Source organism: Trypanosoma conorhini (genome assembly GCF_003719485.1).
Source record: "Trypanosoma conorhini strain 025E chromosome Unknown Tco_14.4_contig_00071, whole genome shotgun sequence".
NCBI classification, from domain to species: Eukaryota; Euglenozoa; class Kinetoplastea; order Trypanosomatida; family Trypanosomatidae; genus Trypanosoma; species Trypanosoma conorhini.
The window spans coordinates 11,638-33,008 of NW_021704159.1; the positions used below are offsets into that span (position 1 = coordinate 11,638).

At 54.0% G+C, this 21,371-nt stretch overlaps 12 protein-coding genes across 12 annotated transcripts, besides 14 other annotated features; all 12 read left to right on the top strand.

The window, feature by feature from the left end:
- Positions 1 to 157: 157 nt before the first annotated feature.
- Positions 158 to 272: a mobile genetic element.
- A 157-nt stretch (positions 273 to 429) lies between these two features.
- Positions 430 to 453: a microsatellite.
- A 25-nt stretch (positions 454 to 478) lies between these two features.
- Positions 479 to 868, top strand: Tco025E_01953 (uncharacterized protein; the record flags this gene model as incomplete). The annotated part of the gene is made up of 1 exon (XM_029368889.1): positions 479 to 868. One exon carries the CDS (start codon positions 479 to 481, stop codon positions 866 to 868), a length of 390 nt encoding a protein of 129 aa, XP_029230967.1.
- Positions 869 to 928: 60 nt separating this feature from the next.
- Positions 929 to 1,007: a microsatellite.
- An 18-nt stretch (positions 1,008 to 1,025) lies between these two features.
- Positions 1,026 to 1,053: a microsatellite.
- Tco025E_01954 (MP63 protein) lies at positions 1,054 to 2,874 on the top strand (the record flags this gene model as incomplete). Its single annotated transcript, XM_029368890.1, has 1 exon — positions 1,054 to 2,874. One exon carries the CDS (start codon positions 1,054 to 1,056, stop codon positions 2,872 to 2,874), a length of 1,821 nt encoding a protein of 606 aa, XP_029230968.1.
- Positions 2,875 to 3,071: 197 nt separating this feature from the next.
- Positions 3,072 to 3,109: a microsatellite.
- Positions 3,110 to 3,177: 68 nt separating this feature from the next.
- Positions 3,178 to 3,987, top strand: Tco025E_01955 (ribosomal protein L1-like protein; the record flags this gene model as incomplete). The annotated part of the gene is made up of 1 exon (XM_029368891.1): positions 3,178 to 3,987. The coding sequence occupies one exon, from the start codon at positions 3,178 to 3,180 to the stop codon at positions 3,985 to 3,987; it is 810 nt and encodes a 269-aa protein (XP_029230969.1).
- A 122-nt stretch (positions 3,988 to 4,109) lies between these two features.
- Positions 4,110 to 4,171: a microsatellite.
- A 23-nt stretch (positions 4,172 to 4,194) lies between these two features.
- Positions 4,195 to 4,219: a microsatellite.
- Positions 4,220 to 4,256: 37 nt separating this feature from the next.
- Positions 4,257 to 5,870, top strand: Tco025E_01956 (putative T-complex protein 1, theta subunit; the record flags this gene model as incomplete). The annotated part of the gene is made up of 1 exon (XM_029368892.1): positions 4,257 to 5,870. One exon carries the CDS (start codon positions 4,257 to 4,259, stop codon positions 5,868 to 5,870), a length of 1,614 nt encoding a protein of 537 aa, XP_029230970.1.
- A 33-nt stretch (positions 5,871 to 5,903) lies between these two features.
- Positions 5,904 to 5,982: a sequence feature (A-rich).
- Positions 5,983 to 6,354: 372 nt separating this feature from the next.
- Positions 6,355 to 8,094, top strand: Tco025E_01957 (uncharacterized protein; the record flags this gene model as incomplete). Its single annotated transcript, XM_029368893.1, has 1 exon — positions 6,355 to 8,094. One exon carries the CDS (start codon positions 6,355 to 6,357, stop codon positions 8,092 to 8,094), a length of 1,740 nt encoding a protein of 579 aa, XP_029230971.1.
- A 139-nt stretch (positions 8,095 to 8,233) lies between these two features.
- Tco025E_01958 (putative nuclear pore complex protein (NUP155)) lies at positions 8,234 to 12,322 on the top strand (the record flags this gene model as incomplete). The annotated part of the gene is made up of 1 exon (XM_029368894.1): positions 8,234 to 12,322. The coding sequence occupies one exon, from the start codon at positions 8,234 to 8,236 to the stop codon at positions 12,320 to 12,322; it is 4,089 nt and encodes a 1,362-aa protein (XP_029230972.1).
- Positions 12,323 to 12,713: 391 nt separating this feature from the next.
- Tco025E_01959 (uncharacterized protein) lies at positions 12,714 to 13,028 on the top strand (the record flags this gene model as incomplete). The annotated part of the gene is made up of 1 exon (XM_029368895.1): positions 12,714 to 13,028. The coding sequence occupies one exon, from the start codon at positions 12,714 to 12,716 to the stop codon at positions 13,026 to 13,028; it is 315 nt and encodes a 104-aa protein (XP_029230973.1).
- Positions 13,029 to 13,035: 7 nt separating this feature from the next.
- Positions 13,036 to 13,078: a microsatellite.
- Positions 13,079 to 13,230: 152 nt separating this feature from the next.
- Tco025E_01960 (DNA-binding protein) lies at positions 13,231 to 14,115 on the top strand (the record flags this gene model as incomplete). The annotated part of the gene is made up of 1 exon (XM_029368896.1): positions 13,231 to 14,115. One exon carries the CDS (start codon positions 13,231 to 13,233, stop codon positions 14,113 to 14,115), a length of 885 nt encoding a protein of 294 aa, XP_029230974.1.
- Positions 14,116 to 14,327: 212 nt separating this feature from the next.
- Positions 14,328 to 15,350, top strand: Tco025E_01961 (uncharacterized protein; the record flags this gene model as incomplete). Its single annotated transcript, XM_029368897.1, has 1 exon — positions 14,328 to 15,350. One exon carries the CDS (start codon positions 14,328 to 14,330, stop codon positions 15,348 to 15,350), a length of 1,023 nt encoding a protein of 340 aa, XP_029230975.1.
- A 232-nt stretch (positions 15,351 to 15,582) lies between these two features.
- Positions 15,583 to 15,613: a microsatellite.
- A 137-nt stretch (positions 15,614 to 15,750) lies between these two features.
- Positions 15,751 to 15,784: a microsatellite.
- A 22-nt stretch (positions 15,785 to 15,806) lies between these two features.
- Tco025E_01962 (thymocyte nuclear protein 1) lies at positions 15,807 to 16,310 on the top strand (the record flags this gene model as incomplete). The annotated part of the gene is made up of 1 exon (XM_029368898.1): positions 15,807 to 16,310. The coding sequence occupies one exon, from the start codon at positions 15,807 to 15,809 to the stop codon at positions 16,308 to 16,310; it is 504 nt and encodes a 167-aa protein (XP_029230976.1).
- A 177-nt stretch (positions 16,311 to 16,487) lies between these two features.
- Positions 16,488 to 17,705, top strand: Tco025E_01963 (calphotin-like protein; the record flags this gene model as incomplete). Its single annotated transcript, XM_029368899.1, has 1 exon — positions 16,488 to 17,705. One exon carries the CDS (start codon positions 16,488 to 16,490, stop codon positions 17,703 to 17,705), a length of 1,218 nt encoding a protein of 405 aa, XP_029230977.1.
- Positions 17,706 to 17,829: 124 nt separating this feature from the next.
- Positions 17,830 to 17,901: a microsatellite.
- Positions 17,902 to 17,952: 51 nt separating this feature from the next.
- Positions 17,953 to 20,541, top strand: Tco025E_01964 (uncharacterized protein; the record flags this gene model as incomplete). Its single annotated transcript, XM_029368900.1, has 1 exon — positions 17,953 to 20,541. The coding sequence occupies one exon, from the start codon at positions 17,953 to 17,955 to the stop codon at positions 20,539 to 20,541; it is 2,589 nt and encodes an 862-aa protein (XP_029230978.1).
- A 611-nt stretch (positions 20,542 to 21,152) lies between these two features.
- Positions 21,153 to 21,199: a microsatellite.
- Positions 21,200 to 21,345: 146 nt separating this feature from the next.
- Positions 21,346 to 21,370: a microsatellite.
- The last annotated feature ends 1 nt before the right edge of the window (position 21,371 follows it).

A 21,371-nucleotide genomic window follows, 5' to 3' on the forward strand; every position in this document is an offset into this window, starting at 1 on the left:
GTCTGATGGAGGGTCTCCGTTCGATGCCCTAACTCCATCGAAGCATCTGTGCATTTTGACCTACCCGCATCCCCACTCCCACTACAGGAGCAAGATAATGATGCGAAACGGTTCCCCTTGGACAGGGTACTAGACCTTCCAACACGTAGTAGCACTCAGGAAGGACCGACTCTTAGCTTCCCCTCGGTATAACCGAGAGTACTGGACCCTGGCACCACGGTGAGGTGGCCGGTTACGCCAGGGAAACATGCCTCATTTCCTTCACCTAAAATGACACTTTGTGAGTGTAGCAGCGCGAGAGGGAAGAAAGGTGTTTGCTTGTTTGACTGAAGGAAAAAGCCTCTGTTGGGGGTAGTGGAGAGAAGGTGAGGAAACTGATCCTGCTAGGAACTCTGGTGGCTTTTACGGTCACTAATTGCAATTACTGTGTTTTGTTTTTGGTTTTTTTTTTTTGCACCCGTGTGGGCTAGAAGTTTGAATGTCGCCAAACCCGGTACTGCCGCTCTGTCGCTGGTCTCACTTTGCCACACATTGTTGTGTGGGGGTTGTGCGCTCGCCGTGTAGAGGGTCGATTCTCGGGGAGCCCTTGTGGACCTGCAGCTTGCTTTTGACAGAATGTGGGTCCTCAGCCCTTCGCTTGCCGCAGCCGAAATTGCTGTGTAGTCAAGAAAAGCTGACACTGAAGTGTAGGGGTGTCCCCTTTGTTGAGTTTAGTACCTCTGAATTAAGAGAGGGTGCCCTTGTGCATGTTGTGGCAAGAATGTACAAAAAGCCAAGGTTTGTTCCCATCCATGGCACATATGTGGAGGACACAGAGCTGCTGGTCTCCGAGCAGTTTGGTTCACTGGTTCTGCTTGGAACGCTGTGACGTGGAGTGTGTTACTAGGGGGGCGATAATGTCGTTGTGCCAGTTTATTTCGTTGCCCGTTTTTTCTTGTTGTTGCTCTTGCTTTTCTTCTTATTTTTATGCTTGTTTTTTTGTTTCACTCTTTTCGTTGTTTTTTGTTTGCACTTGTTTTCTTCACCTCTCTCTCTCTCTCCTCGCTTCTCCCTATGAGTTTAGAAGCGATGCGTCGGTGGTTGCTCGGCGGCGTGGTGACAAGGTGCTCCCGAAGAGCGGGCGCAAGATGGATGGCGTACGTCGCAAAAACACGCTACAGCGTCAAGCGTCTAAGCGGTGACAGCTGCTTTTTCTTGCCAGCGCTAAGCTGCCAAGAACGATTTCAATCCTCCTCGGACAAGAAATTCCACTGTAGTGTCTGCAAAAAGGCCTTTCGCCTCGAGATGGCGGCGAAGTTGCACCTCCAGCAGGCGCACGGGGGCGACGGTGTGGTGGGGGCCGGCCCGGGCCCTGGTGTTGAAGGTGTCCCCGCCGCCGTGCCAGCGGCACCACCGTCCAGCCCCATTGAGAGGAGTTTTGCGGAGCAGGAGGAACGGCGTCCGCGTCGCATGAGGCCTACACCGAAGCCGCTTCATCAACCCGACCGTGAGGTGCCAGATGCCGACATGGCAGAGCTCCTTGTTGTGTGGGACAAAATTGGACTTAGCAGGCTGGAAGGGAGCTTTGTTCACAGCACAATGGTGATGAAGGTCTTCGCCGCGCGCCCTGATATATCAGAGCAGCCCCTCTATGAGCCTCTGACGCCTCAAGGGGATAACCCCTTCGAGAAGATGGGTGGCGTCGCCGCAAGTGCGGCGTCGGACTCCTATGTCGGGGACTACGCGTTGACAGAGGTGGACATGAGGGCTCCATTTGCGCCTGCGCCTGATCGCACCTTGAACCCTTTTCGTGCAGGGAAGGTGGACAATCCATTCTTAAAAGTGCCAACGGCGCAACGCGAGGCAGCAAGGACGGTTCAGCAGCAGCAGCAGCAGCAGCAGCAACAGCAACAACTACAGCAAGCAGTGCCAAAGGAAGAGCCTGTAACCGCGCCAATTACACCGTTCGGACAATTGCCAATGTTTGGCAGACAGCAGCAAACGAAGGAGACTGTTGCAGCAAAGCCATTGCAGCAGAGTCTCTCTGGCCCTGGAGAGGTTGCCTCTCCATTCACATCGGCAGTGGCGAATTCGCCATTTACGGGTCAAGTGGCATCGCCTTTTACTTCCACGCCTGAAACTACTGCGACACCTTTTGAAGCGACACCGTTCACAGTAGCATCACCCTTTACTGCTCCTGGAATGGAGGCGGGTTCTCCATTTGCTGCCAATGGCACACCTAGTCCTTTTCTCCAAGATGCCTCAGCCCAGCCCACCACATTCCCTATGACCATGGGTCTTCCAACACTGGAGCCAAATGTGCAAACCGAGCAGCGTGCTCCTGTTGAGCATAAATGCTCCACGTGCGGAAAGGCGTTCTCCACCTTTGAAGGGCTCGCCATGCATAGCAAAGCCAAGCATGGGGTTATTCTTGAACTTGAGAAGAAGAAGGATGGAAAGCAAAGGGGGCGCAGTGTACCTGATTTACCCGCATACATTCCAAGTCCTGTTGATCTTTCATCGACATCGCCGTTTGGAACTAAAACCGCCGTCGGTGCTTCATGGGTGGAAACTGAGCTAATCCCACATGCGCAGTGTGTGAGTAATATTACAATTGTCGGCCGCGTGCTTGATGTCACACAGGCGATGGAAAGTGTATCCCAAGTCACTGTGTTTGTCCAGGGCGAGGAAAGCGGGGAAGAAGAAACAGTCACTGTGCACTGCTCTGGTGACATCAGCACTCAGGTTCGCGATACGGTGAGGCGTAATGTCACAATATTCCTGACTGGAACACTGCGACTGCATCCCGTTTACGAGGCAAGCAACAACAAGTATTATGTGAGCCCTGTTGTGCATGTTGCGTCGCCAACAGGGACACTAGCCGTGATCACATAACTGTCAGATTACATGAGGTCTGACGTCCTCCCTCCACTTATTCTACCTATTTCCTTTTTGTACTCGAGGGAAGGGAAGATGCAGTTAAGAAAGAGAGACAAAAAAAAAGAGAAAGGGATAGAAGTGATGCCACTGGAATCACCAAGGTTTCCCTTTACAAAGGGTTGGAGTGGAGCTTTCTGCACAGTGTCTCTTGCTTATTATTATTATTATTATTGTTATTGTTATTGTTATTTTCCCTCGCTTCATTTGCTGTGTTTCCCTTCTGCCTACTTGATTTTGTGCATAGAGGAAAAGCGAAGAATGGTGGATACTCCAAGAAGCAAAGAGGCCCTCACGAAGCTCTGCAGCTTCCTCACCAGTGATCCTGCTCCTACAAGGGAAAAGGATGTGCTAGGCAACCTCTTCTCGGCGTCGCCTGAAACGGAGTTCCAAAGCGTGGAGCTGGAAGTGGCCTTTCTTCTGTCCCCTGCAGCTCATCGCGTTCCACTTTACTTCACGCTTCCGCATGAGGTGCTGCCAGGGACAATATGCCTAGTCACCCCTCCACCGCAGCGCAAGTACAAGGACGAGATTTTGCGCCTGAGTGAGGACGGCAGCGCTGTGGCGCAGCGCGTGAAGAAAGTCATTGACACAGAAAAACTCGGCACGAAGTTCGTTGACCCCGTTACCGTGAGAGCCCTTGCCAACAGCTTCGACCACTTCGTCCTGATTGGTGTCAAGAAGTACCCCATCCAGCTCACGGGAGAGTTTCTCGGTCATCAAAAACCACCGGTTTGGGTGCCGCGTCGCGGGGGGCTAAGGCGCAAACTACTCAATGCAGTGAGAACGGTGGTGTTTCAGCGACGCGGGGGCAGCGGCGTAACGTGCCGTTTTGGTCACACGGGTCTTTCGCTGGAGCAACTCCAGGATAACCTCCAGTCGCTTCTTGCGCAAATGACTAGCCATTCTCAGGCAATAACTCCGCAGGATATACTGCATATTCGCGTCGCTGGAACAAACGCTGAAGGCCGGCGCGCAGGACTTCCCATCTTTGTCCACTCGTTCCAGATTCCACGCAAACTGCCACGGACTCAAAGTGAGGAGCCAAAGGCAAAGAAACCGAAGAAATGAAAATAAGTAATTTTCTTACCGGGTAAGGAATAACCTAAGTGCCGCGTGTAACTCAGAACTCCCTTGTGCGTTCTTGCGTCTTCGCCTTGCCCCTCTGCGCCGCTGTGCTGTTACCAGTTTTGCTTTTTTTTCTTTCTCTTCTTCTACGACTGTCAGCTTCTTCCTTCTTTGTTTGCTTGTTCTTTGGTCTATTACAAGAATACATCTTTGTTGTTGTTGTTGTGTTTTTTTTTGAATCAGCACTTTAGTTTGTCGTTCAAAAAAAGAAAATGTCGTTTATGCAAACCGGTCCGGCGTCCATGCTGAAGGACGGGTCCACCTTCCTCGACGATCCCGTCATCAAGAACATCGAGGCTTGCCGTGAGCTTGCGAAGATCACGCGGAGCTCCTTGGGCCCGTACGGACTGTGCAAAATGGTGGTCAACCACCTCAACAAACTCTTTGTGACGCACGACGCCGCCACCATCCTTCGGGAACTTGATGTCGAGCACCCCGCCGCCAAGCTGCTGGTGCAGGCCTCCCAGGCCATGCAAGAAGAGGTGGGAGACGGCACGAACTTTGTTGTTGCTCTCGCAGGGGAACTACTCTCACAGGCAGAGTCGCTTGTGCGAATGGGTCTTCATCCGAGCGAAATTGTGGAAGGGTACAAGAAGGCAGGAAACAAAAGTCTGGAAATACTTGGAACCTTGGTGACCGGCACAGTGGATGATGTGCTCATCAAGGACCAAGTCATTGCCCCCATTCGCACATCCATTGCCTCAAAGCAATACGGGTATGAAAATTTCTTGGCAGATCTCGTTGTTGAAGCCTGCATCAACGCATGCCCCTCTAACGTTCGTTCTTTCAATGTAGACAACGTGCGGGTGGCAAAGCTAGACGGCGACTCGGTGCTGGCATCTAGAAATGTCCGGGGGTTTGTGATTGCGCGGAGTCCAGAAGGTACGCTGCACCATCAGAAGCATGCCAAGATTGCAGTGTATGGCTGCGCGATTGATGTTCCGTCAACGGAGACCAAGGGAACGGCATTGATCGAATCCGCTGAAGGGCTCATTTCTTATTCCAAGAGGGAAGAAGAGGTCATGGAGGGGATTATCACAAACATTCACAAGACAGGTGTGAATGTCGTCGTCTCCAACTCCACCTTTGGCGACCTCGCGTTGCACTTCCTCAATCGCCACGGCATCATGGCCGTCAAGGTTGCCTCGAAGTTTGAGCTTCGACGTCTCTGCGCTGCTGTGGGGGCTCGCGTTCTCGCCCGGCTGGACACACCGACCGTGGAGGACATTGGCTCATGCGACAACGTGGACGTGAGTGACGTGGGGGGGAAGAACATCACCTCGTTTGTTCAAGATAAGGATGACTCCAAGCTGTCAACCATCGTTGTACGCGGGGCCACAAGGAATGTTCTGGACGATGTTGAGCGCGCCCTTGATGATGGCGTCAACGTCTTCAAGGCTCTTACAAAGGACAAGAGGCTCGTAGCTGGGGCAGGCGCCGTGGAGATGGAGCTGCAGAAGCACCTGACACACTACGCTGAGGCAAGTCCTGGTCTTGACCAGTACGCCATTCGAAAATTTGCGTCTAGCTTTGAAGTGGTCGCCCGAACCCTGGCTGAGGTTAGCGGCTTTAATGGAACGGATGTTGTCACACAGCTTGAGGTTGACCACAATGCCGGCAAGGCGCATCAGGGTGTCGGGGTAGAGGACGGCACCACGATTAATGCCCTGGAAGCAGGTATTGTGGAGCCGTACCTCACAAAGTACTGGGCGATTAGCCTGGCCACCGAGGCAGTGTTAACGGTGCTTCAGGTGAATCAGATCATCGTCGCCAAGCAGGCTGGTGGCCCCAAGAACCGTCCGGATCAGGCCAGAGATGATGAGTAAAATGAGAACAGGAAGACAGAGCGAAGGGAGGAGAAAAGAAAAAGAGAAAATAAAACAGCCAACCACAACAAATACAGAAAAGAAGGGAAAAAAGGGGGAGGAAAAAAGAAAACTGAGGCGACGGCTTGCGAAGTACAGCGGATGAATAAATGGGAGGACCCCTCATGATGCTTCCCTTTCACTTCTGCCGCAGTGTATTAGCTGAAAGGCGCGGGTGGGAAGCGTGGGGGCTCTCCCGAGTAGTAACTTCCAGGTATGATTTTTTTTAATGAGCTTAAAAGCTATACATATAAGGAATACATCAGCTGTCGTTGTCGCTGCTGCTTTTCCGTTGCTTAGATGTGGGCTCGAACTCGTTATGTCGTTTTTGTTGCTGCTTTTTTCTGGCCATTTTATGGGGATGGCGGGGAATTGTGCCGCCTGTGGCCCTTCTGCTTTGTCTCTTTCCCTTTTCGCTTGCTATTAGGGGCCTAAGAGGGAGGCGATGGAACAGAATTGTCTGGATCTTCAAGGGCTTGGAGTTTCAAGCTTCTGGGGCATCAAGGAGACTGACGCTGAGTATGTTGTCATCGACCTGCGAAACAATGCTTTGCGGACCTTTGAGCACTTCGGTACCCATCCAAAGTTGGTTGAACTGCGGCTTCAAAACAATCAAATAGAGAGCTTTATGGGCCTTACAAAGCAGCCTTCGCTTGCTGTGGTGGATCTCGATGGAAGCCCCATTGCGGCCCATCCATGGTACCGCGTCATGGCGCTACTAGTAGTTGGGTTTTCCATTACTGCCATTGATGGCGTTGCTGTTTCGGAAAACGAGCGCGAAATGGCGCGGGGTTTGGGCCCTATTGCCGCCCTTGCAGTTAGCTATGGCTGGAAGTTGCAGCCAGGGGAGCGGTCGCCAGAGGAATATCGCCAAATCATAGCGGAATGCAAAAAAGCCAGGAAACGCGCTCTGCAACAGCAGCAGGGTCCATTCCAAACTATTGCACTCGCGCTTAGGCAAAACAGGAGCACCGGAGCTCTGTTGCCCTACCTCTCGCTAGAGACGTCCATTGGAAGTGACTCAACCGCGTGGAACTTGGAACTACTCTTGGCGCGTGTGAAGAAGCTTGAAAATTTACTTAGCGAGGCTCAGGACAAGCTGGATGTACAGCAGGCACGTTGGAGGGATTTAGTTGACCTGGGTCAGGTCGAGGGAATAACCGGCGCCGAACTCTGTTCTGCGCGAAGCATTTTGTTTACTGACGGCATTTATTTGCGTACAAATGTCATGGCTTCACCACCCCACGAGCGAAATGGGCAGACAAGGGGGTCCGTCATGTTAGAGGGTTCTTCCTTGGTGCTGCTTAGTTTCATGTCAAGGGTTCGCTTGGCTGAGTCGGCGCTGTGCGACATCAAGGTGGGGTACTGCCCGCCGAGTGCGCTGCGTATTGAGGGAGCATACGGAGCAGTTTTCGAAATTTCATTCGATAACGCCCTTTCTCTTTGGGCTGTGTACAAATTGTTGTACCTGCGACGCGGAATGCCTGTCCCGCCGTTGCACCTAAAGGACGAGGTTGAGGTTAACGCCATGCTGAAGAGAGAGGCAACCGCACAAATGACTCTGAACAACGCGGAGAATGGTGGTACATCTAGTAACTTGCTCAACGAAAAGAGGGAGCCCCGCAAGGAACATGCTTCGCCCCAGGGAATCATTGGGACAGTGACGTCTTCTTCCTCGGGGCGCAACTCTCTTCCAGAGAAGAAGAAGAAGTCGCCACTTGGGGATTCCCCACCTCCGGAGGTTCGAGACGTGCAACCGGCTTCGGATCCTAGGGTCTCACCGGTGGAGAATTTCCTGCTAGGCAGCGTCCTTGGTGAAGGGTCCTGCAGCCGTTCCGTGGCAGACCTCCCTGAACTACGGGCGGAGGAGTACCTGGAGGCGAGTTGCACCACATCTGAAGCGTTACGGGCAAGAACTTTGTCGCTGTCACGTAGCCAGCCTCCGCCGCCTTCGCGACTACCGCGACGTAGTTGCTCTTGCGCCTCTCCACCCTCCATTCCCAGGCGTCACCCTTCGTCCTCCCGGACTTCTGCGGTGTTGAAGGGCTCGAATGCGGTTGTGAGTCACACGAGGTCCCCTGGGGATGAACATAGTTTTCATATTCGGCGGCTTCGCGTGGCCGTCTCGGATTCGGATTCGGATTCGGATTCGTTGGCAAAGCTTCATTTAGAAAAGCGAATGTAAGAGTTACTGGGTTGAACAGGAAAAAGACAAGTGTTGAGGGTGGGTGGGTGGGTGGGGGAGAAAAGGGCGAGGTCTGTCCCTCTAGGCTGTGCGAGGGCCGATTGTTTCTGCCTGCCTGTCAGTTTCGCATTTCTCAGCAATGCTTTCACGGCATACTCGCCTTTTTACTTGTTTTTTTTTTTGCCTCCTCTTCCCTGCTCTTGTGTCCTGCGGGGAACCCTGCGTTATAGCAGCTATCAAGGTGGAAATGGAGCCACAGGGAAGAGTGGTGATTAAAATTGATGACGCCGTCAAGAAGGCTGTGGAGGACGCAGTCAACACCGAGGTTCGCTCTGGGGCGGTTGGCCGATATTCGAACCCGTCGGCGTCCGGCCATGCCACATCTCACCCACTTGCCTTGACGACCTTTGACACCTCTTCCACGCTTCCGGATTTTATTCCACTGGTGGGCGTCGCATGGCCAGAGCCGGTGAAGGCGGTCTGGAAGACCTTCAAGGCCAACTCCATCGTTGGCCTCTTTCCGGAGCTCTCCAGGGCGTGGATAACCGTAGACAATAAACTTCTCGTATGGAACTATGGGACGGGGAGGGATTTTTTTGTGTACGATGAGATACCAGAGCTTATCGTGGCTGTAGGTAATCCGGTTACACCCGCCGCTGGCGTCTTTCAGCCTCACATTACACTTGTGTTCCCTGTGGCTACCCCGAAAACAATTCATCTTCTTGGGCTATGTGTAGTGGGGGATGAACCCGCAAAAAAAGCCGAACTCTGCGTGGTGAACCTTGGCTTCTCCGCATTGGCCCCAACACTTGTCATCAAGTTTGTTGGATTTAAGGATGCGGGACGTGTCTTTGCCGCTGGAGCAGACGGGTGTCTCTATGAGCTGAAGTACACGAAGGAAAATACCCCCTTGCTTCCGCGAGTTAGACTTATTAACTATTCTATTATGTTCGCTGGCATTCCCATTTTGAGCACGGTGAGTTCACTCATGAGCAGCCTTAAGCAAACATGGGCAAAGGAAAGACCTGCGTTGCGTGACGTTGCCCTGGAGGCGAAGCGCAAACTACTGTTTACCTTGGACGCCGAGAGCACAATAGCAATGTGGAGGATAACAAGCGATGGGCTGAAGCTTCTGTCTACAATAAGGTACGGCCGGGACGCCTTCGAACGCTACCGTCACTCGGAGTCGCCCATGGATGATGCCGCGAGCCTTGTAAAGATATTTTGTGTCTCACCGTACGACGAAAATTGCTCCGTTGTCGTCATTGCATCCAGTGGAGAACAGTACCGATATGTCTGCCAGGAAGGAATGTGGGATCGTATTGACGGGAGCCTCACCTTGCGGGATCGGTCGCCCTCTTGCATTCCGGCCAATCGTGAGGTCAGCGTTTGCTTCGCCTCGGATGGCGTTGCCATCTTTTGCCACACCGAAAAGGATGACGAGGGCGCTGCCTCGGATTCTGTGGCTGTGACCACCTCCCCCAAGGCAGTTCTACCGCCGCACCACCACTGCCGCGATATCGTCGCCCACTTTGATCCCGCAGCCTCACGTATGGTGCGAGTAGACGCGATTGGTGAAGTTCCTCTGAAGGAAAGTGTGAGCCCCAACGAGTTGTGTTCTCAGGTTTCTTGCTCCCCTAAGCAGTTTGTTTTTGCGCACCGTCATGGCATCTCGACCTTTATGAAGCTACGTCCCGTGGACACCCTCCACATGATACTTTCATTCTCTGGTCATCAGACGCGTGACAATCTGCTTCAGCGGTTTTCGTCGGTGCACAGCGCCATGGACTACTGTTGTATGCTTGTGCAAATCGCTGTTGGATGTACAAACGTGCCGGCCATTGTAAACGGGCCATATATTGAGCACGGCATCGCCAACTCTCCCTTCTCGCAGATGGAGACGCCGCATGGGAAGTCACAAGGACCTCTTTCAATGGAGAAGGTTGGCTCCCAACTGATTAACGCGACTTCACAAGAAGCCCAACGTCTGGCCCGGGAAATACTTCGTAATGCGATGATGCCCAGCTGGCACGAGGGTCCAACCTCCGGCAGTGGCAGCAGACAAATTGTGGTGCAGGTTTCGCCCTTTGCGTTGGGGGTTGCGGCGTATATTGGAAGGGCACTTTATAACGTCTGGGAGATGGCGATGGGAAGTCTTCCGCTGCAGGAGTTGGCTGTCGTCGAAGTGGTGCTTTCATCCTTGGTGCGCCTGTTGAACAGCCTGAAGAAGGATGTGTGGTCGGAAAACCTGGTCCAGCCCTCTGTGCCATTTCGCTGGGACCAGAGCAGGGTGACGCTGACGTTTCCTCCTCACAGCTCTTCTGTGTCCTCGTATGATCTTAAGATGTTGCAGTCTGCCTTCTTGTACTCGGCCCACTCTCTCTGTGAGCGCGTACTGCAGACGATAAAGTTTGCAAAACAAACAGGGTACCTTCCACTCTCTTCGGATGACAGCAAGGTCAGCCTTGCACAAGTTGTGTGTGACCAAAGTGTCGCCCATCGCCTGGCACGCTACATTGGAAGATTAGTTTTGTCCACTGAGAGCAAGGTTGGAGTTTCACAGCCGGACCGCATTGGTCCATTGACGCAGCTGCAACTTGAGTGTCCTTACTTTTTCAGCTCCATTGATGTTCAGGAGTACAGTGCAAGGATTGAACTTGACCAGATCCTTTCTTCAAGCAGTGAAAGCCTTCATGCGTACTCAGAGAGTAAAATGACGGATTGGGAATCCTCCGTCTCTCGCGTGGCTGCGTCGATGTGGACTTCCGGGGCGCTACAGGGCATCTTCCAACAACTCAAGGCACTTAAAAAGGAGGACACCGTTGTCAGGCTCCTCCTCCACGCCGCAAGTCAGCTGGACCCAAGCAATGCGGCGTTTGAGATTTATCTCGCGGAACGAAACGGTAACAGAAGCCAGAGTTTCAGCTCTACGCTTAGTGCGGTGTATCAGCAAAAGGTGAAGATACTGACGGCGGTGGTCGGGACACTGGAGGATGCCTGGAATACGCACCGGAGTGTGGTAGACGACCTCCTTGGGGGGCCGCTGTCTTCGGGATCTATCTGGCAGATTGAACCCTCCGATGAGATGGCGCACTGCTTCCTGTTTGATTGGATGTGTGTGCCACGTGAGGACGCAACCATTACATCTATGCTCAAGGAGACGTTGTCCACGACGCGCTCTCCCTTCCTTGAGGCCTATCTTCAACGCAACGCACAAACGCTTGGGGAACAGTACGCACACTACTTGCGAAGAACCAAGAAGAACTACAAGAAGGCTATTGAAGTCTGCGCAGCGATGGCACAGGCGCCACTGACAGATATTCCGCGCGAGGAACGCATTCCATACCGTCTCCGGTGCTGGTCTGAGGCACAGGAGTGCGCTGCTGAGTGCAACTCCGATCAGTTAACTTTGCTGCAGGAGCGCGTCAAGCTAATGGAGGCGCAACTCCAGCTGTCAAAGATCATTTGCGAGTTCATTAATAGTGGCCTTCCTCAGCTGGACCGACAGGTTTCTGTGAGTGGGCGGGCATTGCTCACGGAGAGGCAAGTCGCATTGGAGCAGTTGGAGCTTGTGGATAATTTCGCGCTATCCACCAGCCAACTCCTTGAGGTTGCGGGTTTGTTTTGCGCATTTGGTGGAGCCGAAGTACAACTGGACGTCTTGAGTGCGGCGAACGTCACAGACGCATCGCTCTACGCCGCCTGTGTTGAACGGGCATTTCAGCGAAGAAACACCACAGTTGAGGAAACAGCACGACGAATCATTGGCAAGTGCCGACATTTGATTGCTTTTCCTTTGAGCCACGTGGCCAAAATACTCGAGGCCTATGCGTTTCAGCAGTCACCTGACGGGTCCACTCTGACAGTAGACGTCCTCACCGACTGTGGGGTGGAACGCAACATTGTCTTCTCTACGCTGGCGGCAATTGTTGATAAAAAGGATACCGTTGGGCTTCCTTGCGAGGCATTTGATCGGTCTGGGGTGACGGATGCCTTTCTGGTGCATTCACTGGCTGTCGCCCTTCATCGTGCGGTGTTCGCCCCCCATCTTGGGACGATGCAATTGCACTTTCTGAGAAATGCCCTTAACACCGTCCGTGAAGGCATTAGTAGATCTGCGTATTTTCGCGGCGATGAGAACAGCTGCCGAGCGCTAACTTCGGCGGAGCGAATACTGGAGCAGTGCCACATCGCCACCGGTCGGTTAATTTCAAGCACTGGTTTCTAGGGCTCTTGTGGGGAGCAGCGAGAGCTAGAGAAGAAGAAAGGGGGGAGGAGGAGGAGGAGGAAAAGAAAAGAGCATTTGGGAGCGGAAGGAAGGGCCGAGAGGAAAGGAAGCGTTTGGACCTATTTCGGGTCAGTTTGACATGCAGAGGGGGAATTTAGAGTTAAGGTAAGAGGGCACAAAAAGCGTATTGGTGTGGTCGTGTGCGTGTGCGTGCCTGGATCTATGGATGGATGCTGCATCGGCGCGGCGGAACCGGTGGAGAAGAAAGCACGTTAAAGTGACTTATTTGTCTCATGCCTTTTTCTTCTTTTCTTTTTCACTCATCTGGTTGTGTGTTTTATTCGCCGCTGTTTCATTGCTCGTTTTGTAGGGAACTAATATAATAAATCCCATGTCGGGTTGGCACACCGCGGAGATGTGCGGCAGGCGATACTGCGCCGCTCGCCTGGAGGACGCCCGGCGCTCCTTGGGCGAGTTCGCTGGCTACTGTGATGTCAGCTGCGAGAAGGGACACCACGTGGACGGCAATGTTTGGTACGCCGACCGCTACCTCTACCCAAACCACTGGCAGCCCGGATCTAAGATTCACCCGCGACTCGTAGACGATGGTCACGTGAAGTCTTGGTTCGATGTGTGGTCCGTGTCTGTTGCCATGCGCATGTGCGTGCCGGCATTGATTGTACTCTTACTTCTTCTGTTCGTATAAGCTCTGCAGGAGAGAGAGAGGAGGAGGAGGAGGAGGAGGAGAGGAGAGGACGGGTGTGTGGGCGCGTGGGTGGGGCGCCAGTGCTGGAGATGGGGCGGCGAATTTTACAAGCTGTGATTGCTTCTGTCTGTCTGTGTGCGTCTTCACTCTCCTCGTAAACACCGTGCCGCTGGCGCCATAAGGGGGAAGAGAAGAGGGTGCAATGACGGATATTGTCTCCCGCGTGGAGAGGCTACAACACAGAATCAACATCAAACGAGATGAAGTACAGCGCCATTTGGAGGCTTCCTTCTACCGTCAATGCCGCAGTGTCCTCCGCGCCGTGATGAAGCACGATGAAAACGGCGTCTTCGCCTCTAATCCTGCCGCGCTACCAGACTACGTGCTGATGGTTTCGCGACCAATGTATTGGAAGCTCATTTCTCGGCGCCTTGACAACTACGGATACGCCAACAAGATGGAGTTTGTGCATGACATGAGGCTTGTGATAGACAACTGCTATGCGTACAATGTTGACGACTCCCCAGTGTTAGCTTTGGGGCGGCGCCTGGAGGTGGTGATGGAGGATCTCTTCGTCACGGAGCTTGCCGTCGCGCCGCCAGACGCAAGAGAGATCATAACGCTTGGCAGGGGTGTGACGCATGCGCAGGCCCGGCAGCTGTGGGATCTTGTCTGCCGCTACGAGGGTCAGGGACAGGGAACTTCCGCGCTGCGGCAGCACATTGTTCCTTCGCAGCTCAAGTGTGCCACGCAGCGGCGCGTGCTTGCCTTTCTTCACCACAAAAAGGAAGGAAGCGATCAGAGCGGCCGTGCGGGAAAAAGTTCCTCCGCACAACAGCAGAAGCAACCGCCTCCTCGGCCTGCGAAACCGCAGGTGCCGCAGCAGCCCACCCGCAGCTTGCTAGAGGATGACGCAGATGTCTCGTTCAGTGCGGAGCAGAAGCTGGCGCCGAACCCTCCGCAGGAGCCGCAGCTGGAGCGCGTGCCGCAGAACAAACGGACGGAGTTTGCCGCTTTTCTTCCAGTTAGTCCGATTCATCTTGAAAGCTCGGACGCTGGAGATTCAGAAGAAGTAAAAGAAGCGTGATTGCTTCGTTTTTTTTTTTTGTTATGTCTCCTGAGCTGAACTGCCGCAAAACTTCTTTTATATAAATATATATGTTTTGTTGGTGTTTTTTACTATCTTTTTTTTTTCCTTGCATCTTTTCCCTACCTAGTTGCCGGGATTTTGCGTTTGCTGTTTTTTTGGCTCCGCCACGCCTCTTTCTCTCGCTTCCTTGGCTCTGATCATGCCCCGCCATGAGGGGGGCGGAAGTTAGGAGGCGGCGCAGTTTCTCCTACGGGCGGTGGGTTCTCGCCGTGATGAGCCGCCCCGTGACGAAGGAGCAATACGCCAGTGTGAGGAAGGTGCAGCGGGCGCTGCTAGGCGCATGCCCCACGGCCCCGCGGCAGGAGCTTCTGGACGCCCACTCCATGGGGCTAATCAACTTCTTGAGTGGCAAGGAGTCCAAGTTGCAGGCCCTTACGCGGCACCTCGATATCGCTGCTAATGAATCGCTGCAGCCCCTGAAGTTGTTGGGAGAGTTCATGAGCTTCATTGTGGGCAGTCTCACAGTTGAGGCGGACAAGATTGAGGAGGCTGTCTGCGATGCGCGGAAGGTTGTGGCAACCCTCACGCACGAAATTCAACGTTGTGAGGTGGAGCTAGGATACAGGCAGCAGTACGGCGGCACGAACGTTACTCGAGTGCTGGCCCAATTTTACCACACAAGGCGAGTGACCTCCTCGAGCACAGCCAACTTCGGCGGGGATAAAGATGGGTATACGCATGATCTTCTATTGGCCATCGCAGAGGATCGCGCCCTGCTACAAGAAAATAGGCGCAGACTGCGCGTTCTCATCATGGTGCAGCGGCTTCTATGGGGATCTGGTAATGTGTCGGCGGATGATGCCGAGCGTATGCTTCGCGACTTTGGTGTCACGCTTACGATTCTTCGCTTTAATCACAAGTTGAGGGACCTCATGCTTCCACTCAAGCCAGAGTCGCGAAACTCGCTCGAATGTTTGAGTTCCCTCGGGGAATTTATTGCGAAGGTCCATATTGGGCTCTCCGCGGCGACGGAAGATTTAGATGTATGCCTTTTGTCGCTAAAAAAGTGTATTTTGATGCACGAGGAAGACTCGAGGGTCCGCCGCATCAGCGCCTTGCGCGAGGCACCCGCTGTAGAAGTTTCTTCGGTGTTCCATGCATCGCGGCCCAACCGGCGGGCGTCGACATCCGCAAGGGAGACCGAAGAACTCAGCAAATTGTATTGCTCGTAGATGGTGCTTTTTCACACTGTCTTTTTCTGCAAGCGCAGCATCATTTTACGTGGCCTACGCCTGCTTTGCTGCCCCCCCCCCCCCTCCTCATGTGCGTGGGCGAGCACCACAGTAGCAATGTGCTTCCGAACCTACAAGCAAGAAACCAACGCTTTAACCAAGAAAACAAAAAGAAAGAAGTGTTTTACCGGCTACATTCGTGGCGAGTTACCGTAGCATGTGACGCGTTCTTTGTGTGTGTGTGTGTGTGTGTGTTTGTGTGTTGCTCTTGTTGTTGTTGGAGCCCTCTCGTCCTCTGTTGCTCGGTCGCCCCGTTTCTCTCTCACCGTTCTTCCTCCTCTTCGTCTGATCCTGACGCGTTGCTGGTTTTTATGCCTGGCGGCTCCTGCTTTGCGGCTCTGGAGGAGGAAGGAGGGGAGGGGAGGGGAGGGGAGCTGGCACGGCGACCTGCGTGACATGAGCCGCAAGCGGTTGCGATCGTCCGAAGCGGTGCAGTATTGGCTGATGAAGTCGGAGCCTGACAAGTTTTCGATCGACGACCTCAGGGCGAGCGGGCGCTCTGCGTGGGACGGCGTGCGCAACTACGCGGCGCGAAACAACATGAAGGCAATGAACGTCGGCGATCGCGTCTTGTTTTACCACAGCAATGCGAAGCCGCCCGGAGTGGCGGGCCTCGCCACGGTGGTGCGGACGGCGTACCCCGACCACACGGCGTTGGACCCAGCGTCACCGTACCACGACGCAAAGGCGACGAAAGAAAAGAACCCCTGGGAAATGGTCGACGTGCAGTTTGAGGAAAAGTTTTCTGCATTGCTCTCGCTGGAACGGCTAAAGGGCGAGAAAAAACTGCGTCAAATGCAACTCTTCACAAGGGCTAGGCTGAGTGTACAGCCCGTAACGAGAGGTGAGTATGAACATATTTGCTGGCTTGGGCGTGGGGGAGAAGGGGGAGGCCGGTGATTCCAACAAAACCCCACTGGTCATGTGTGTTGACGCAAACTGCAGGTGTTGTGTCATTTTGCGGCGCTGATGTTTGAGTCATTCACTCACCGTCATCATCGTGGCACCGCATTTACCCTTTTTCTCCCCCTCTTTTCATGTTTATTACTGGGCATTCTTTTCGTTCCGGTAGCAACGATGCATAGTGGGGCGGTGGCGGTTCCCTTGGCTGCTGTACCGTCGCAGTTGGTCTCGCTGCCCCTTCCCCCGCCACCTCCGCCGGAACCGCCGAAGGCGTCGTCGGCGTCGTCCTCAGTTCCTCTAGCAGCTGCGCCGCGGGTCTCATTGGTGGGCCCGCCGCATCCAGAAGTGCCGACGCCTCCACTGGTCCCACTACCACGCGTAGCACGCCAGGAGGCGGAGCGACCGCCACCCACCGAACCGCTTCCCGCAGAAACCCCTCCCAAAGCGAATGTAGAGGGCATGGGCGTTGCCTCGCAAGCGGAGCTAGTGAATGTGTCAGAGGAGAAGAGTGCGGTGGTGGAGCAGCCGGGCTTCGCGGTGTACCCTCCATCCTGTGAAAAGCCGCAACTGCAGCGCGTTGCTCCATTTGGTGAGGTCCAACTCCCCTGCGCCTTTGCTGCCCCCGTTTGCGTGCCGGTTACAGAGAGTCTCTCCACTCTGCCTCAGCAGTTGCCGCCCCCGTACGTGGTATTTGGTGGGGCGCGATATGAGCAGGTGCCGTTGGCGAAAAAAACACGGCGCCACCTTGACTCTAGTGGAAGCTGTCAGCGTGCTACTGCACTGAAACGAGACATGCTAGCATATATGCGGGCACAACTAAAGCTTGCTGGAGAGTACTTGCATTTAGGGGCACCGGAGGTGCCCCTCAACGCACCACATGGACGGGAATTATCAAGATCCACTACCGTTACGGCGGAGTTTGCTTTGTCGTCGGGGGATGGTAGCTTTTCACAAAATAACATTTGGACTGTAGCCTACACAGGTACTGTGAAGGCACTGCATACCTTCATAGAATCCCTTGAAGTGGACACCGTCAACGCTAAGGGTTTTGTGCTCTATAATCGGCGACAATATGGCATTAAGAAGTGTGGTGAGAGATTTCTTTTAGGTCTTGGCCGTAAAGCTACGCCGATTCAATTTGATGCAGTCGCGGGACATCTTGATAATGTCGTTCTTCTTCTTCACTGTGGTGCAAGGGATGATTCAGCTCCAAGATTGAAGGATATTGTTGCTGCCGACGCTATGGAAATCATCCAAGAAGTAACTGCAGGATCCCGCGGTAGGCGAGCTGCCCTGGGCAGTAAAGCGAAGGCGGGTCACGATGTCCCTGTGACGCGTGCCCCAGTGCCGTTGAGGGCCGAGGAAGTAGTTCCTCCAGTGGCTGAGGTGTGAAATACCTCCAGTGGGTTTCATTGCGATAGATGAGACGTATCCTGCGTACACGCCTGAACGCATGCTTTAGCCTGGATGAAACGGGCGTCTGGTTTGAGACCGGTGACATGCTTGTTTTGACTCGTTTTTTTTCTTCTTCTTCTTCTTTGTCGCTCTATGGTTTTCCTTTCTCTTTTTTTCCCCTTCTATTATTCTTTGTCTGCAAGTGTCCGTGTGGAATAGTCTCTGCGTCATCACTCCCCTCTGCATGGAGGCTTTGCTTGATAGGTGTCTCTTTATCAGGGCCTGGACGGATGCAAAGGTGGAAGACCTGGTGGAGTACGCTGCCACTGACAAAGGGCGTCTGTTCCGCACCGGCCCCTTTACCTCCTTTGACGTAAAGGAGTCGCAGCAGGGGGATGTGAAGCGTCTCCCCACCGGAGCGCGCACACTGCTCCTCGACGCGGAAGCCAGCAATGTTGTTGTCCGCGGTGTGGATAAGTTCTTTGATGTCGAGGATGAGGAAGCCGAAGCGCTGGACAAGGACGAACTCTGGGAACTGGGTCCTGTCTGGTTGCAGCGCAAGATGGCCGGTTTCACAGTCACCTTGTTTTCCTTGGACGGCGAGTCTGTCCGCGTTGCCACGAAACATGTTGTGGAAGGCCTCCATGTCGATTTGGCCTTGGGCGTACTGAACCGCCTGTTGTCTGCCGAGCAGCAGAAATCCCTCGCTGCTGACCTGTTCTTGGCAGAAGCTGCGGTTAGCTGCGAGTGTATCACTGTCGGAGAAGATCTGCACCACCCCGTGCTGGAACGAGGTGAGTATGACAACACGATGCTTATTTTCTCGGTGCATAAACGAAACGACCTTCGGGAGATTGCGATGCCCGTTGAAAAGGTGCAAGTGCTGGCCGAGCGGTGGGGACTGCCGGTAGTGCCTAGTTGGCGTGCCGGCGGTCGTGGTGAGCTGCAACAGTGGCTTCAGCAAAGGGAAAAGTGGTGGGGCAAGGGCCCGGATGGGATACCGCTCGCGGAGGGGTACGTTGTACTTGTTGAACTACCCGTAACGCGAATCGCACCGGCGATCGTGCTCGAGGAGCCGTTTAGTGTGGCGCCGCTTCGCCTAAAGGCGAAGACGGTAAAGTACCGTCTTCTGCGCTCTCTGCGCTCCATTGTTTCGAAGGAATCCACAGAGAGCCCAAAACTGTTTCATGAGGTTCTTGCGGTGTGGTCGGAGCACATTGGCGGGTATAAGTGCTTTAGACAAGCGGTGCTTGAACGTGGCGTATGTGAACTTTGTTCACAATTTGAGGCGTACGCCTCCACGCACAGAAGGACGAGGGTTCGTGGAGGTCATATGAGCGTTGGGCAGGCCTTTGAAAGGCTCATCGAGTTTACAGAAGGAGAGCTGCTTCTGCGGCGACAGGCGCCGTTGAACGTCATTATGTTGTGTGGCATTCCAGGCGCAGGCAAGACCACTCTGGCTCAGGCCCTTGTGGCGGTGGCGGGGCGGGGCGACTCGCCCTTCCGATACGTCGTCAACCTCAGTAGGGATCAAGTTGCCAAGGAGGCCGCCGCACGCGAGGGCATTGACGACTCTTCCAGCAAGCACAAGAAGAGAAAACTCAGGGCATTGGTGCACCGTGCCTTCTTGGCAGCAGTGAACAGGGCAGTGTCGCTTTCGCTTCTTCAAGATGGTCCTGGCCTTCTTGTTATGGATGCTTGCCATGCCAAGGCTGAAACGCGGCGTGTGTGGCGCGGGGTTTTGCCCAAAAAACTGGAAAGTTTTCGTCTGCTTTATGTGACCTGCGCAGACCACTCAGAGCTTTTGCGACGCCTTGCCAAGCGGGAGGATCATGAAGTGCTCCACAACGCTGACGAAGCCCAGGCCGCTCTTTACGCGGTAAAAAAGGTGTTTTTTGCTCCCTTGGACGATGAACCATCCGTCTGCTTGGATTCCGCGAGCACCGCGGCGGAGGATATGGCCCGCCACGTCTTTTCCCTATACGGCATGGATGCACAGCGCCATTCCGTCGTCTACGATGACAGGGGAACTGAAGCAAAACTGATAGCACTTCGGGCGGCACTTGTTGAGTCCCTCGTTGGATGCGTTGGCGAAGGGGCCTTCATGCTGCTCGCGAGCAACACCAAACGAGCAAAGGCGCCTAACGCTATTTTAGTGCGGCTGGAGGTGTCTTGGGAGGAGCTGTTTCAAATCGCGGTGGAGGCCATCATGGCCGCGGCAACAGCGGACTGCTCGACGTTAAACTGGTGGGAAAAGTGCAAGCGCGCGCTTGGAATGGGGCTGAGGCGTCGTCACTCGACCATCGAGGATGGACACACGCGCTGGATCCATGGGTGGCTTTTTGACGGCTGTGGGGGGGGCAAGGCGCCTCCGCTTGAAGCATGGCGTCGCGCTCTTACCGAACGCTTTGATTGCCGCCCTGCCACCCCACATGTGACGGTTGCCTACGATGCCTCCAGTGCAGAGGCGTCCCCTTCGGTTCCCAGCGCCGGCAGCCTAGCCGAGGTGACCCTCACCTCCGTTTTATTTGATCGCTTTGCCATTTGTTTGGGCGCCGAGGTTGTTGTGAACGGACTGCGCTACGAGAACCAACTTGGGTCGTCTGCTGCCGTGCCGTTGCATGTGACTGTGTGCCACACGGCGCATGTAACGTCCTCGTATGCGGGGAAGATGTTTCTTCTTTTTACGGAGTGGGGGCGCCACAACGACGAACTCCGGCACCTGAGAGGTGGTGCTGAGGTGAAGCGAAGTCGATCCAAGTTTTTCAACTTTCTGAGGCTGCGCCTGGAGAAATCCATCTCTCTACGAGGGATCGTTCTTGTCGAAACGTAAGTGCGTCTATAATTGTCTGTCGACGCGGCATTGACCGATATGTCTCTCTTACTTTTTGCCTCGGTTACTCTTTGTCTGTGGGGTTTGTGCGCGAGATGTCTATTGATATGAGGCAATGCCTTGAGTTTTGCCTTTGCTTTCAGCCTCCGCTTCATCCTTTTTCTTTCCATTTTTTTTCTTTAAATATTTCTCTTTTTTTTCCCCCCCGCTGCTTCCATTGGTATGCCTGCTGCTGCTGCTTCGGCTCCCATCGGATTGCCGCAGGTGTACTAGCAAATGCCGGAGACGATTGACAGCGCGGCCGTCCAACGCGCAAGGGACGATTACATGCAGCATTTTTCCGACGTCTTCTCGGAGGAGCTCGTGAAGGTGTACGAGTCGGACGGGAGCGCCACGGCGGTGGAACACCTCACCGCCTGCATCGAGATTGGGGTCGCGGTGTGGGGCCACCCAATCGTCGTCAAAAATCCGCTGGGGTGACGAAAGTGATATCGCGCCGTTTAATCGCTTTAATTGTGCGACACCGCATTTGTTCTGCCGCTGCGTGTGTCCGTGTTGTGTTGTGCAACGGGGTCGTTTTTTTTTGTTTTTCTCCTTGCGCCGCAGTCGCCCTTTCTCTCTCTCTTTTTTTTTGCTGTTTGTCTCTCCTCCTTTCTTTGGGGTTGATGCATTCGTTTGCTTCCGTCTCGCACGCGTTCTCTCCTTCGTTTGGCTCTCCGTTTCTTTTCCCCTCTTCTTTTTGTTTATTGTGTTTTGCTAAGTGGGGTTTGCTCTCGCCCCGTTCATCCCCTGCGCGCCCCCTCCCACACACACACACACACACACACACG